This window comes from Budorcas taxicolor, chromosome 8 (genome assembly GCF_023091745.1).
Source record: "Budorcas taxicolor isolate Tak-1 chromosome 8, Takin1.1, whole genome shotgun sequence".
NCBI classification, from domain to species: Eukaryota; Metazoa; Chordata; class Mammalia; order Artiodactyla; family Bovidae; genus Budorcas; species Budorcas taxicolor.
In genome coordinates this window covers 12,736,722-12,753,462 of record NC_068917.1, presented here as the reverse complement: position 1 = coordinate 12,753,462, position 16,741 = coordinate 12,736,722, and the positions used below count along the sequence as shown (strand labels likewise).

The 16,741-nt window shown below is 37.0% G+C and overlaps 1 protein-coding gene across 6 annotated transcripts in view; it reads left to right on the top strand.

The window, feature by feature from the left end:
* Positions 1 to 16,741, top strand: part of HMBOX1 (homeobox containing 1) — a 192,257-nt gene that overhangs the window by 117,101 nt on the left and 58,415 nt on the right. For all 6 annotated transcript variants that reach the window (XM_052644756.1, XM_052644754.1, XM_052644755.1 and 3 more), the window contains exon 5: positions 11,604 to 11,714. In XM_052644756.1, the coding sequence (XP_052500716.1) occupies positions 11,604 to 11,714 (111 nt within the window). The remainder of the gene's footprint in view (positions 1 to 11,603; positions 11,715 to 16,741) is intronic.

The window sequence follows — 16,741 nt, the reverse complement described above, 5'->3', positions numbered from 1 at the left end:
CCCAATTTATTTCTATTACTGATTTCTAAATTCATTCTATTGTGTTTGGAGAACATAGTTTGTTCAATTTAAAAATTGCTGACACTTGTCTGTGTCCAGAAATGTTCTGTTCTGGAGAAGAATGTGTATTCTGCTGTTATTGGGTGAAATGTTCTATAGATGTGTGTTAGGTCTAAAAGGTTTATATTGTTATTCAGGCGTTCTATTTCTTTCCGATCTTCTGTATAGTTGTTCTGTTATTGAAAATTGCATGTTGAAGTTTCCAGTTATTGTTGAATTGTCTATTTCTCCCTTCAGTTCTGTCAGTTTTTGCCTCACACATTTTATATTTTTTCATTATGTCTTCCTCATGTTATAAAGTATTCTTATTTTATCTCTTGTTACAAATAGTGTCTTTAAATCTGTTTTGTGTAACATTAGCATAGCTACTCCAGTTTTTATTTGGTTACTTTTTATGTGGTGCATCTCTTTGCATTCTTTGACTTTTGATCTGTTTGTATCTTGGAATCAAAAATATATCTCTTCCATATTTTCTGGCATCTAGTATTACTGCTGAAAGTCTATAAAGCTTATTATCTTAGTGATTTTAAAAACTTGAATGAGGCTTGAACTTCTAAGCCAATTCTGAGACTATAAATACTTAATCTAGTTCAGATTAATAGCAACTTAATTTCAATAATATATGAAAACTTTACTCCTTTAGAGCTTCATTCCCTATCCTCCCCTCAGCTTTGTGCCAGTTTTGCCATTTAGTTTATATGCTTATACATTTTGTGCCCATCAACTTAGATTTATAGTTATTGCATTATCCAGTTTTCTTTTAATTCAAATTGGGAAAAAATAAATTATAGAGAAAAAAATACATTTATACTGTCTTTTATATTTACCTGCTGTAGTCACTTTTGCTGGCACTCTTTATTGGTTCATGTGCATTTGAATTCCGTGATTCCTCAGACGTTGATGTTTGCTCTTGCCATCTCCTGCTTGACCACGTCCAGTTTACCGTGATTCATGAACCTTATATCCCAAGTTCCTATGCAATACTGTATTTGAATTACTGTTGAGTGTCCTTTTGTTTCTATTCAAAGAACACTCTTTGGTATTTCTTTTATGACGGGTCTTCTGGCCATACAGGATTCTCTCTGGTTTTGTTCATTGGGCAGTCAGTGTCTTAATGTTTCCTTTGCTTGGAAGGATAGTTTTGCTTGATATAGAGTACTTAGTAATTGGTCTTTTTTTTTTTTCTTCAGCATTTTGAATATATCATTCTTCATGGTTTCTGACGAGAAATCAGCCATTGATCTTTTTATTTTTTTATTTTTTGAAATATAGTTAACATCTCTACCTCTCTTGCATGTGTTTTTAATTATGTCCTTCTTATGACCCCATGGCCAGGTTTCTCTGACCATGGAATTTTCCAGACAAGAATATTGGAGTGGGTTGCTGTTTCCTACTCCAAGGGATCCTCTCTACCCAGGGATCAAACCCACATCTCTGTGTCTCCTGCATTGGCAGGCGGGTTCTTTACCATTGGTGCCACCTGGAAAGCCCAATATATTAATTTCTGGTTTGCAGCATAATAGATCAGCATTTATATGGATTCCAAATTAGTTATTACAATAAGTATAGTTACTATCTGCAGTGAGTAACTTACTGAGCATTCCTTGTACATAATAAGTCCCTTCTTTCTTGCTGCTTTCAAATTTTCTTTGACTGGTTTTCAGCAATTTATGATGTACCTAGATTGGCTCTGATAGAGGTGGAGCAGAGGATCAAAGTAGGTGATTAAATAGTTAATCCTAGGGGGTTGTAAATAGGAGGAAATATAGGAGACCCCAGTAAGTTAACGATCACTCAAGAAAGCAGGTTTGCTTAACCTCAAAACCAGACAGGCTTGCTGAGCAATAAAACCACGCAACAGAAGCGTGAGACGTGTGCCTAAACAGTAACACAATGGTGGTGTGGTACCCACATCCTGGCCAGTGAGCTCGGTAAGTTAATGATCCCTAGGACATGCTCTCTGCACACATGAAAACAATAACTGATGAAAAGGTGGCCTTTCAGAATGAAAGGCTTTCATTGTACTGACACCTGAAATAATTGTTCTGCAGTGCCATGACAGTCCTGGCTTGACCGTGTAGGGAGAAAAAAACACCCCTCCCCAGTCTGGAGAAGGGGTTGATGATGTAAGCATGACATCTGCTTAAGAATGAGGAAGAAAGTCCTCTTTTCCCCCTCCCCACTTTTCCTCTGATTACCAAACTGTAGCCCACTAAGTTCCCAGAGTGCAGCACCCTCTCACCCACCTGATTGTAAGCCTCACAAACATCCTACTCCAACGTCACTGTTTATCACTTTCCCTCTTGCTCAGTTCTTTCTGCACTAAGCATAAAAGTCCAGAGCTGTTTGAAGCCCCCCTGAAATGCTACCTACTTGCAGATTGTTGAGCTTCTTGAATGTCTAGGTAGTTTTTCATTAAGTTTTTTAATTTTATGACCATTTCAAATATTCTTTATTTCTTTTTTTGCTTTAACTTTTCTCTCTCTTCATCCTGGGAATCCTGTTATGTATATGTTGGTGTACATGGTGGTGTCCCCCAGGGTTTTGATACTCTATTTTCCTCATTACTTTTTATTTCTCTTTCTTATAAAAGATCATCTCAATCAACCTATCTTCATATTTATTGAATATTTCTTTTGCCACTTAACATTTGATGTTGTTTCTTTAGTAATTTTTTCAGTTTATTTATTGTACTTTTCAACTCCAGAATTTCTTTGATTCTTTCTTGTAATCCCTGCCTCTTTATTGATATTCTGTTCAATGATGCATTTTTCTCATACTTTTGTTTAGTTCTGCAGTTTTTCTTTAGTTTTTAAAATTACCTGATTGAAATCTTTGTCTGGTAAGTCTAACATCTGGGTTTCTTCAAAGGCATTTCTTAGTGACTGCTTCGTTTACTATGTATTTCCTTGCATGATTCATAAGCTTTTTTTTTTGTTTTCAAACTGGCAGTTTAATGTGGAAATTCTTGAAATCAGATTCCTCCCTACCCCTTGATTTATAATTGCTGTTTGTTTTGGTTGCTCTTTGTTTAGGGACTTTCCTGATCTAATCCTGTAAATTCAGTATTCTTTATCTTTGTGGTATGTGGTTTCTGAAGTCTCTTCCTTGTTAGCTTAGCAATCAGCTAATTATTGGATAGAGATTTCTTTAAATGCTTACAAGCGATAAATTTCCCAGCTTTGCTGAGGGACTCTATATATATTGAAACATTCCTTTAATGCTCAGGCAGACAGTTTATAATTCTACCTTACCCTTCACTTTCTGTTCGTACGATGTCTCAAAGTCAGCCAGAGGTAAGAGCTTCATAGTTCTTTCCTGTGATGCATAATTGCGCTGGTCATGCACATAGACCTAGACATGTGTACAGCCCTGTACATGTACCTTGCCTTGTAGATTCCTAGAAATATGTCAGAGTTTTTCCAAAGGCCCTCATAGACATCTTAAGAATTTCTCAGCTTTTTAAATATTTTGTTCAGTTCTTTGTCTGCCCCAACTGTTAGCATCATCACTTCAGGCACCTGCAATGTTAAATGATTACCACTGATTGTTTTCTGCAAACCACTTCCCTCCCTTCTCCCCTCCCAGGGAAAAGGCTATTCACACTGAGTGAGGTCTGGGTAAGTTCAAATGAGAATAAGCTTTGCAAATGGGAGTTTCCCGGAAGTTGCCAAACAGAGGAAATAATGACAGTTCTCTTCGAATGATGTTTTGGGGAACTCCAAACATGTTTTTCCCTCTCCAGTGGCTAGTAGAGCACTCTTGCTATTCACTGTGAATGCAATGCTGGTATGATGGGAATGAGTGTAGGTCAAATTAAAATCTCGTATAGCTAACCTTACTAAAATTTAGCTTTACTTTTGAATACTTGTACACCTTTGGTTAATTTCCAGATTTCTGAAAAAGTTGATTTTGACAACTTCAGCCAGTACTGTTATGGTAGAGCAGCTTTTCTCTCATTGCATTTTGGGGGGACTGACTATTCAGAAGGCCTTACTCTGCTACCCTCTGACATTACAGCCATTTAACATTTTAAAGGAAAGTGTAACACTCTCCCCTAAAATTCCCTTGTAGTGTTTTCCTTAAAGTATAAACATAAAAGGCAAACATACAAGCATACAAGAACTGGGGATGCAGTAAACCTATACTGGTTAAAACTGGTGAAGAAATCTTACCAAAAGTTTAAAATATAAAATTTAAGCATTAACTGGAAAGAGGACAAGGGAAGTCTTTTAGACAGCATGAAAATAATCTATACCTTGATTTGAGTGATGGTCACTTGTGTGTATACATATGTCAGAACTCATTGAACTCTTCACTGCATGTAAAATATGCCTCAGTTAAAAAGGGGACAACAGAGAATGAGATGATTGAATAACATCACTGACTCAGTGGACATGAGTTTGAGCAAATTATGGGAGATAGTGGAGGACAAGGAAGCCTGGGGTGCTATAGTCCATGGAGTCACAAAGAATCAGACGTGACTTAGCAACTGAACAACAAAAGCAAAAATACAGAGCTTAGGAACGGAAATGGTGGGAAACTGTGTGATAAACCCTGATTTCATTTAAATATACAACTGTGAGTAAACTGCTATGGCAGTTTATATAGGAGATGGATATACAGTCTGGAGAGGGAAATAAGGAAAGTATGTTATAATGTATGTATATTAGTTATCTGTTGCCACTGAAAAGATTACATTGACTGTAGCAACTTGAAAGAACCTACATTTTTATTCTCTCTCTCAGGCTTTATAGATCAAGATGCCAGAAGCAGCTTAGGTCATTCTGGTTCAAGGTGTCTCAGGAGGCTAAAGTAATCAGTAGCTTAGCTAATGCTAGGGGAATGACTAACTACTAAGAGGGCTCACTTGCATAGCTGTTAGTGAAACACTTCAGTTCTTGGCCACATGGATTTCTTTGTAGGGCTGAAAGCATGGCAGCTAGATTTTCTCAGAACCGACTATTAAGAGAGAGCAAAACAGTAACTTTTCATGACTTAGCCTTATAAGTCACCATATTCTGTTAGTTGCACACACCAACCCTGAAGCAGTGTTGGAGGGGATTACATAAAGGTAGGAATGCTGAGAGAATCATTAGGAGTCATCTTGGAGCCTGGCTATCACAATCAGCTAATTTCCTTAGTTTTTTTAGCCCGGAGCCATTAGATATTGCCCACGAGTTAGAAAACAGTGCTTCCAGCCTCCTGATGTTTTTATATGATCCTTTTTGGTTTGTTTGTTTTATTGCACTCTTAGGAACCCCATTTCCCTCAGAGAAGCATTTGCTAAATTTGAGCAGATCTTTCTCTCAGGGTTCCCTCACGGCTCAGACAGTAAAGAATCTGCCTGTAATGCAGGAGACCTAAGTTTGATCCCTGGGTCAGGAAGTTCCCCTGAAGAAGGAAATGGCAACCCACTCCAGTATTCTTGCCTGGAGAATTCCCATGGACAGAGGAGCCTGGTGAACTACAGTCCATGGAATTGCAAAGAGTCAGACATGACTGAGCAACTAACACTTCTCTCTAGTGTATTTAAATTTTTTTTCTTCTGTTAAACTAATTTGATGTTTTTAACATTTTTAAATTCAGAATATAGTAGTATCTCATTTTAGTAATTATTTCTGCCTATTTGGTGTCCACATATGCTTGGAGTGATTTTGTAATGAGTGTAGTTATTTCTAAGTGGTAAAAATCTGGCTAAATTTCTTTTATTAGCTATCCTCCTAAGTTTCTTATTCTCCTCTGAATCGCTTAGAATTCTTTTTATAATGAGCATGTGTTAATATTTACAAATAAGACTTAAAAAATAAATTTTATAATATTTAGTAATGGTGATGATGTAGGGGAAAATGTTCATCCATGTTGGTTAAAATATAAAATTGGGTACAGTCTTCAGGGGACAATTTGGTAGTATCTACCACAAAGTTAAATGCCACTCATATGCTACAAATCAAATTCCATTCCTGTAAATTGGCCCTAAAATATTTATTTACATACACAAAGACAGGCATAGAGTGTTCATTGCATCATTTATAATCATAAAATGTTAGCAACAGTTGAAATGTCTGATAATAGGTCAGTGTTTAAGTGGATTATGGTGTATTTCTGCTGTAAAATATCATGTAGCTTACAATGATGAAGATTCATAGTGTGCTACATGAGAAAATTCTAAGATGTGAGAAACATTGTTACTTACTACGTATGGAATAACTCCAAATGTGTGTTTAAGAAAAAATAAACCTAGATGCATATATGTAAAAGTGATAGTCACTCAGTCATGTATGATTCTTTACAACCCATGGACTGCCCGCCAGGCTTCTCTGTCCTTGGGATTCTCTAGGCAAGAATACTGGAGTGGGTCGCCATTCCCTTCTCCAGAGGATCTTCCCAATCTAGGGATCAAACCGTGACTCCTGTATTACAGGCAGATTCTTTCCTGTCTGAACCACCAGGGGAGCCCACATATGTACATGTTTGTGTATTAAATGCGAAGGAAAGAGATTGAAAAGATTCAAACCAAATAAACAAGGATACCTTTAAGGAATGAGAGCAGGGTTAAAGATAGAGGAAGGACTTTTTTTCTCTTTGTGACTTATTTTTATGGGGAATGGATGCATGTGTTCTAACTTAAAAATTTTGAGACATCTTTCTCACAGTGTGGAAGGTGAATTGCAGAAATGACTATAGCTCTCAAGTAGAAAATTGCATGAAGCACATTCTACTTTTTCTAATTAAAAAGGATCTGATCCTGAAGGTTTTTCATTTTATGGATCTTAGATGAATTGTTCTTTTCATCAAAGATATTTCCATTATCTAGGCAAAGGAGGCTGAGATTCCAAACTGCAGGAATGAGGACTGGAAAAACAGAGTTTTTGGAAGAGAAAGGGTTGGATTTAGTAAGCATGTGAGAGTTTGGAGAATGAGTGGAATGGAAAATAAAATTGAGATGGAGGACACAGGAAGAAGAGCAGATTTAAAGGAGGAGGCTAATGAATCAAGTTTACTGTGTTGAAGGCCTGTGGGAAATTCTCATGATGCTATCTTACAGATGGTTTAAAAGGAATAGTCTGGTGCTCCAGTGACGACTGAAGTGACTTAGCAGCAGCAGCAGCTAGAAGTCACTGGTATTTAAATACTTTAAACCATGATTTTTGGTAGTTGAGATGACCAAAGGAAGAGAGAGTGTAAAGTGAGAGAAGATGCTTAAACATGGAATCTTGGGGCACTAACATGAAAGGAGATAACATGGCAATCCTGAAGTTGGCTAAAAAGTTGCATTGGGGTTTGTATCCAGCATGCCAAGCAAGAAGATGATGTGAGTGTCACATGCCACAGGATGTTGGAGAAAGAAGAAACATTGAAATGTGTGGTACTGGGGACTTGGACAAGAATGGGTTGTGGTGGAGAGCCCTCTAGTGGAAGGGAGCATGGTATTTGAGGAACTGGAAGGAGCCTGATAGAGCTGAAGCTCAGAAAGGAATATGAATGAGATGGGCAGGGAGGCTTTTTCATCCTTTGAACACAATGTGATCACTTCCTTATTGGAAAGAAATTAATCAGGGGTTAGTTTTAGTCTCTCAGTGTATGAAGGTTATATGTAAATTTCTGTTTTCATCTGCCCTGTGCAAGGTAGAAAAGAGCTTTTGAGGAGGTAAAACTTTCAGAGAATGACATTGTTTTCAGCAGTGGAAACAGTAGTAAAGGGAATTAGGAGAATTTTCTCCCAGTAAAGAGAGGCCGCAGGGCCTTTTGACACTGGCTCAGTTGAAGTTCAAAAGACATGAAACAGCCCCAGAAGTTGCTAACTAAGAAATACCATTGTAGAATGTATTATTGTAGGTGCTCTAGTTTTATAGTGCCTTTTCTGGAAAAAGCTACCTGATTTATTACTTTGTTTTCTTATAAAAACTGAGATTAAGTTTACAAGAAGTTCCTTGTTTATTTCTTCCCCTCACAAAAGACTGGACAGGAGGCTATTCTTTATTAACTTCTCTCTCTGTTTTATTAAATTAATTATTACAAATAGAGAAAATTGCAAAACAACATATATTAATAGTTAACATTGCTTACCCCAGAGTGGAATTGGCCAGGGAACGGTGAAATTAACTTCTTTTTGCACTTATGTTTTGTTTAACTTAATTATAGTGTTTATAAAGCAACCAATAAAGTATGTTGTGTTTAAAGGGAAAGGATAAAAATAAAATTAATAAATATTTGTAGACAGAATAAGAAAACAGTATAGAGACGCACAATGGAGGGAGAGTCCACCACTCTATATTCATATAGTGTATCTTTGCCTATATATGAGCTTTTGTTACTATATAAAACAACATAGATTATATAAAAATACATGTATTCATTAAACTGTGTACTTTTCAATATATCATAGACATCTTTCCGTATTGATACATACTTCATTTTTTTTAGCACTACATAGAATTTTTGAAGGTTTTTTGGGTGGGAAAAGCACTTTTTATTGAAATACAATGTAAAGAAAAAAGTACCCTGTTTAGTGACTTTTACAAAGTGAAGACACACATGCAACCACCATCCAGATTAAGTTCAAGAACAGTGCTGGTGACTACATAGGCCTTTCTCATCCTGCTGTCAGTCATTAACCTCCCTCCTAATCAGTTAAGCACTATTCTGATCATCATACATACAGATAAACTGGGTCTGTTTTTGAACTTTACGTGAATTGAATCATGCAGTATTGTGCATGACTCTTTATGAGTATGTCTGACTATTTTTGGCCAACATTTCTGTGAGATTTCTCCATGTGATTGCATACAGCAATAGCTTACCCTTTTTCTACTTGGTATAGTAGTCTATAAAGAATCCGCCTGCCACTGCAGGAGATGTGGGTTCAGTTCCTGGGTCAGGAAAATCCTCTGGAGAAGGAAATGGTAGGCCACTCCAGTGCTCTTGCCTGGGAAATCCCATGGACAGAGAAGCCTAGCGGGCTACAGTCCATGGGATCACAAAGAGTCGGACACGACTGAGTGACTAAGCAACAGCAACAAGTAACAGGCTATAGCAGTGTATAGCAGAACACACAGATACCACAGTTTGTGCATTTTCCTGTTATTGGGTATTTGAGGTTTTTTTAACTGGGGACTATGATAGAAAATTCTCAAAAAAGCCTTCCTATATGTATTTTTGAACGCATTCTTTTGGGTATGTACACATTTCTGTGAGAATGAATTGCTGGATCATATATGTTCAGCTTTAGTAGATTCTAGTAAATTTAGTAAATCTAATAGATCTTTTTAGTAGATCTAGTAAATCTAGTGATTTGGTAGGTAAACTCAGTTCTTTCCCAAAGGGGCCCTGATATGTTACCCTTCCATCAGCTGTATGAACGTGTCCTATACGCTATTCCCTGCCAACGCTTGGAGTTGATGGCTTTTTGTTTGGCTGGTTTTGGTTTTCTGTTGTTTGTCTTTGGCTGTTACAGAGCATTAGTTTAAAATTCTGCCCAGGATTTTATTATATGCTGCTAAGTCGCTTCAGTCATGTCCGACTTTGTGCGATCCCATAGACGGCAGCCCACCAGGCTCCCCCGTCCCTGGGATTCTCCAGGCAAGAACACTGGAGTGGGTTGCCATTTCCTTCTTCAGTTCATGAAAGTGAAAAGTGAAAGTGAAGTCCCTCAGTCGTGTCTGACTCTTAGCGACCTCATAGACTACAGCCTGCCAGGCTCCTCCATCCATGGGATTTTCTAGGCAAGAGTGCTGGAGTGGTCTGTCATTGCCTTCTCCGTTCATTATATGAATATACCGTAATTCAGTGTCCATTTGTGGGCTCTTGCCCCGTTCCCTTGCTGCAGCACAGCCAGAGCTTGAACAGCTCTAATGTCTAGTCGGTGCTGTGGTTTGTTCTGTGTATGATCTGTTTGAGGAAGATGTACTACTGTAGGTACCAGCACCAGTATATTCTTTGATTTTTTCTTAACAGATTTTCCTCATATTCTCTCTGTTTTTGAGTAGTATGATGCCAGTGTAAGAATCCATGTAAAATAGTTTCATTTTGTTGACATGAAAATTAGTTTTGATTTCATGGTGGTAAATGGTTGTTCTCTTCATCTTGTTAAAAAGTCACGTTTAAAAAAAAATAGTGTAATTCCTGAAACCAGACTTTCAGTGAAAGCAGTGGTGAACACAGCGAATTTAATTATACTGAATAATTTGCATTCTCGTAGAACAATCATACAGTGATAGCTGCCAGCACCTGCGTGACATAGATCTTCAACCCATTGGAAAACTGCTGTGAGAATGATCTGAGAACATAATCCCTTTGTTTTTGGAAAATTCTGAATTTCATCCTTTGAAAATGAAAGGTGTTTCCAATCAGAGAACCGTGCTTCAGCCCAATCTTAGCAAAACTCCCCTCCCCCATTTACTCTAATTTTCTTTTAATGTGGAGTTTTACAAGTACAGAACTCTACTCTAGGGACTTCCTTCTAATGAGTTCGGTGTGATCACTAGACCTCCTGCTGCTTCTCATGTTGGGCGTGGGATTACTTCATGATAACCACTCTTCCTATTGTGCAGTATGACTTTAAACAGGTGTTTTCACAGGTGGTATTCAGTACTATCCAGTTACCATAAGTAATCCCTTGTGAGAGTTTAGCTACTGTTGTTAACCCTCTATGGTCGCTGAATGGTCTTTTGGAAAGTGCCTTATGGGCATGTAAGACTGTTTGATATTTCCTATTATTCTTCACTTTTGTCAGTTGTATGTTGAATTATTCATTTTTGGAATAGCTATAATGACCAGAAGGAGCATGTTTTTCTCATCCTAGTAAGTTTTAGACATGCTTTTTTACTTTCACATGGAGGTGTTTCACATTTATTATTAATTGCTGTCAAGAACTTTTTAGTGATAGCTGAAAACTACTGCTTTATATTCTGTTCAGTGTTCTGGATAAGTCTGTTAAAGGAACATCTTTACCTCTTGGGATTTTTTAAGAGGTGCTGTTGTACATAGCTGTAAATCTTCCAGCTGTTAGTTACTGTACTAACAAGCCTGAAAATAAATCAACAAGCGAGCTAGCCTAAATGAGTTAACATAATCCAGAAACCTTATTGAGGAGAGTATTTTCAATCACCTCTCCTTTCTCAGCCCCTAAATATTTTTATCAGTATCAATGATGTGTTGTCTTGGTTTTTTTCCTTCTAAATATCTGGTAAAAGTTCTAATGTCTAAATCAAGATTGGGGTGGAGGTGGTGACAGTGGTTGAAGGAGCACAGATTGAATCAACTTCTGACTTTATCTCATATTTGGGACCTGGTTTAGAAATGAATTTAGAAAGCATTTTGAACTCTTGGTAAATAAAATGCTTTTACCTCTAATAGATCATTTCTGAATCTATCCTTGCAGTCAGCTTTTACTAAGAAGCCCAATATTAAAAGCCTTGCTCAAGTTGCAGCTTCCTTGTAGAGTAGGAGAGTAAAGTACCCAGGAACCTAGGGCCAGCAGACCCCTCGTTAACTTCCCTGTCATTGCAGCACCCACAGCAGCTGTTTCTCTTTCTCCACAGGTATCAGCCAGAGCCGGATCTCTCACTGGTTATTGCAGCAGGGGTCAGACCTGAGTGAACAGAAGAAAAGAGCATTTTACCGATGGTATCAGCTTGAAAAGACAAACCCTGGTAAAAAAACTTTTCCTTTTTTTAATTGCCATTGAAACAGGACAGGTATAATTAATTATTTTATTGAATCCGTGTGCTGAATTGTCTTCCCAAAGGTAGTTTCATACGCTGCTGTTGCTCCTTTATGCCAGAGAACTCTCTTTAACTGTAAGACCTAAGCCCTGATTATTATACCAGTTTTCAGTTTAGTGTTCAGCATTATCTAGTCATCTTCACTGCTTCCTCCAAGGTGCCCCACTGTTTCCAGGTTATATGACATTTCTAACTGTAATTGGAAAGAATGGTCATGATTGTCAGTGGTCTGTTTTTTTCCCCCCGTCAACTAAAGGTACATATAATATTTCATACATAGTTTTATGTGTGTTTGTAAATCTTGTTTTAGTTAGTAATATAAATTTAATATTTTTATTTTGTTCACAGTATACCATATCCAGTGGTTTCTGCTAATAATTTTCTGTTTCTAATTCTAATTGTGGATAATGAATGTGTCTTTGGACTTTAGAGGGAGCTGCCCTGTTGACTTTGGGGCTTCGAATAGAATGAAATCTTACGGGAAAAGGTCACAGAAACCTTTGTGTCAGAAGTTACCAGGATATGCAAGCCCTGTTGCAGGATGCTTTTAACAGGTGGTATATAAAGTAAAATCTGACATTTCTGACAGACTGTTTCAGTCTACACATCACAAAGACTGGTCACAGTGAGGCCAGTCTCAAGCTTAACCTTGTGACCGAGCTTCTTCTGTAACACTGTAGCATTAAAGCCTTTGCTTACAGACTAAGTTATCAATCCAAATATTGTGTACTGAAGACTCTTAGCTAATAATAATAGCATTGGCTCTGAGGTGAAAGTAGTGTTATGGAGACATGTTTGTGTGTGTGTGTCTGTGGTAAAGTTTGTTTTTCCAAGATCACTTTTCATTTGAAAGACTTGGGCAGACAAAAGAGAACAGCATACTCTCCCCAATGAATTTTTTTAAACTAACCAGCCCCCCATTTTCTATACTGAAATGTTACAGACGTACTAAAAAGTTGAAAACTAGCACACTTAACACCTGTTTACCCTCCTCTTAGAACAGTGATTGTACACAATTTGCTGTGTTTGTGTTAAACCTATAAAATAAATAAAAGAAAAATGTATGGTTATATACACACACACTTTCTCTCTCTTTAGCATTAAAGAAAAAAAAGAAAAAGTGAAAGTGAAGTTGCTCAGTCGTGTCCGACTCTTTGCGACGCCATGGACTGTAGCCTACCAGCTCCTCTGTCCGTAGGGTCTTTAGCATTTGTCTGCTTAAAAAAGGATAATAATACTTAACCACAGCCCCTACTATCACATCTAAGAAAATTAATTATAATTCCTTAATATCAGCTAATATTCAGTCCATATTCACATTTCTTTAGTTGTTGAATGTTTTTTGTAGCTTTTTTGAAATTAATTTTTAATTGGCGTGTAGTTGACTTACAATATTGTGTTAAGTTTCAAGTGTATAGCAAAGTAATTCAATTATATATATGTTTCAGATTATTTTCCATTACAGGTTATTATAAGATACTGACTGTAGTTCCTGTGCTGTACAGTAAAACCTTATTGCTTATATATTTTATGTATAGTAGCTTGTATGTGTTAACCCATACCCTTGATTTATTAGCTTTTTTTAAAATTAAATGTTATTTAGGCTGACAAATTGGAATTCGTTCTGTCTCTTTAGACTCTTAAATCTAGTCACTTAAAATTTTTCTTTCATGGCATAAATTTTTTAAACCATTTAGTCTTACAAAGCATCCTACATTCTGGGCTTTTCTTTTCCCTCTTAGTGTGAACTAACTTGTTTTTCTGTAGCCTGTGTATTTCACCTAAACTGAAAGTTAGGATTGGAAGCTTGGTTAGATTCAGCTTAAATTTGTTTGGCAAGAGTAATTCATAGATGTGTTTAAGGAGGACATTTACTGATGGCCTTAATTAACTTTGAAGCACATGAGGATAAAATGAATGTGTGATAAACTAGGTATAGTAAAACATTAGGGGGTATAGGTACAGATATTCACTTAAACTTCTTTCATCATTGCTGTATGTTTGAAAATTTTCACAATAAAACATTAGGGCAAATGCTTTGTAGGTAATTTTATCTCATGTTACCACATGTCAAGAGGCATGTAAAAGTCAGTTTGTACCACTACTCATTTGCTAAGTTTGATTATTTGTAAAATTGGTGGCCACTGGATCCTGTTTTTGCAGGTTGTAAATAATCTCTCGGGCATTATTTTGACACTGGATAAATAGCTTTTTCTGTAACAACCATTTTGCCAGTGGTCTTAGCATCCATTGATGATGCTCACCTGAATCAGTTATTCTGATGGAGGAGTGTAAAATGGTAATGATGTAATCTAGCACTCCTCCACTAATTATTAGCTGGCAGTTTTTCTGTAAAGAGGAACTTTCATCTTTAGATATTTTTCTAATGATATCTAGATATGCAGGCAAACCTCTCAAAATAATGACTTTGTTATTGCTGTCATTAGTTACACATTCTAAAACAGCACAGTTTAGAAAAAAATATAATGCAAATGATGTATGTAATTTTAAATTGTCTAATAGCCACATTTTAGAAATAAATTGCTAGAGTTAATTTTGATAATATATTTATGTTTGTGTTATCACTTCAACATTTAATCAGCACTTTAAAAGGTTACTGAGATCTCTCTCCCCCCTTCTGTGCTTCCTTTTTCTTTCTTTCCTTTTTCCCTCTCTTTCTCTCTTTTTCTTTATTTTTCTTTGAAATCCAGTGTGTATTTTACACTTGAATCACCTGCCATACTTCACGTGCTCAGTAGTCAGGTGTGGCTAGTGGCTACCATATAGGACAGTGCAAACTAAAGATTCATGTTGAGGCCACACTTCAATCTGAGCTCTAAACAGTCTTCCCAAAGAGCTGACTTCTTCCATGATCCACAGCAAATCAGGAGAGGAACAAAAACATGGCACTTGATCTGTTGAATACAGCAGCTTACACTATGATAGCAAGGGTTAGGCAAGGTGAAAAAGGAACTGTGTCCAGGGGTTTTGTAAAACGGGTCATATGCTAGCAATTGGCTACCAGGGGTAATATCAGAGGGATTGTTCATGTTCCAGAATATATATAGCAGAGCAGTGAAGAATTTGGAGGACAAACACTCGTCAACTGTGTCAGGCAATCATCCTCCGTAAGAGAAGGGATTTTTGTCTCTTTGGTTTGGCACTTAGATCAGTGTTTGACATATAATCTAATCATGGCTGATAAAGGTAAATTCCCACACTGGATTTCAGGGCTGGGCTTTAGTCTCAGACAGGAACATGGATACCTGGAAAAGGAATTTCCTAGAAACAGGAAAGCAGGCTATCATGTCAGCATTGTTGTAGCTGATCAAGACAGCACTGTCAATTGTGGAATTCTACTATTAGAACTCGGTTTCAACAGGAAAAATGGGAAAGGGCTAAGAGCACTCATCCAAATGTTGATTAGCAGGTGTCTTTTTAAGGATATAGAGTTTCCCTTTAAGAACGCTGCTGCTGCTGCTAAGTCGCTTCAGTTGTGTCTGACTCTTCGCGACCCCATGGACTGCAGCCTACCAAGCTGCCCTGTCCCTGGGATTCTCCAGGCAAGAACACTGGAGTGGGTTGCCATTGCCTTCTCCACCCTTTAAGAGTAAGTTCCTCTACTTATATGCATTTGCTGTTCAGTGAAGTTACGTTACCCACTGTCCCCTTTTTAAAGGCTTCCTGGTTTTCATTTGAGAATCAGATCCATTCTAGTGGCTTCCCCAGTGGCTCAGAGAGTAAAGAATCTGCCTGCATTGCCGGAGACCTGAGTTTGATTCCTTGGTTGAAAAGATCCCCTGGAGAAGGAAATGGCAACCCACTCCTGTATTCTTGCCTGGAAAATCCTATGCACAGAGGAGCCTGGCGAGCTACAGTCCATGGGGTTGCAAAGAGTCAGACACAACTAAGCGACTAAGATCCATTCTAGTTCTGAGTTCTAACTTTCTAGTCTTTTCTGTAGGATGTAATTTAAAGTTAGCTGAAGAAAAGGGGGTAAGTTAGTGATTATCAGTTGGTCATTTTCATTACATCAACAGTAATTAGATATTACCAGTTGGAATTTAATTTTTTTAAAGGTTTTCTTTGTACTCTCACCTTGATTAAAAGAACTAATGTGATACAGAATTTTTTCTAGATAAATTCACTGTTATTGACCTTAAAATAACCTTTGGTTTTAGCTAAAGAATTGTATTCTTGTTTCATAGACACTTTGGAACTATTAGCCAAAATTACATTAGCATCTAAAAATAGCTTATCCACTGTTTAGTCAGTAGTTGCCTATAATACATCAGAATCTTCTTTGCAAGTCATTGCATAGGTGATTAGAATCCAACTAAATGTATCTCAGTCGAGAAGTGGTTAAATAAATGATAATATGTTTGTATAATGGAATACTGTAGAGGCTATGTAGCTATTTTTTAAAGGTGACTTTACAGGAATTGAATTTATATGTGGTAATATCAAATTTGTAAGTGAGTAATGTAGGCTACTAATGATATAGTATATTTCTATTTATATAGGGAGATACATACACATAAGTATGTAGTTCCATAAACATGGAACTTCTCTGGGAAGGTATATTAGGAATTGATAAGAAAGGCTCTGTGGAGGGGAACTGAAAGAAGAGGAGGCCAGGAACGGCAGGGAGGTTAGTTATATAAATTTTCTGTGTCTTTCTAAATTTTGTACCGTGTACTTGTATTATATATTCCAAAAACATATTGAGAAGAGAGGGAGGGAGAGAGGCAAAAAAAGAGAAAATTATCTGTTTATAGCTTTCAAGATATAAAAAACTGAAGAACCCAGGTTCATATAGTTCATACCTATTTTGAGAGGCAGTTAGTTAGAAAATACAATGTCAGTGATTTTTCTTGATCATTTATTTCATATTTTTTCTCTGTCCAGGACAGATAGCTTATCAGAAGAAATGTAAATGGTCTTATCCCTTTGTA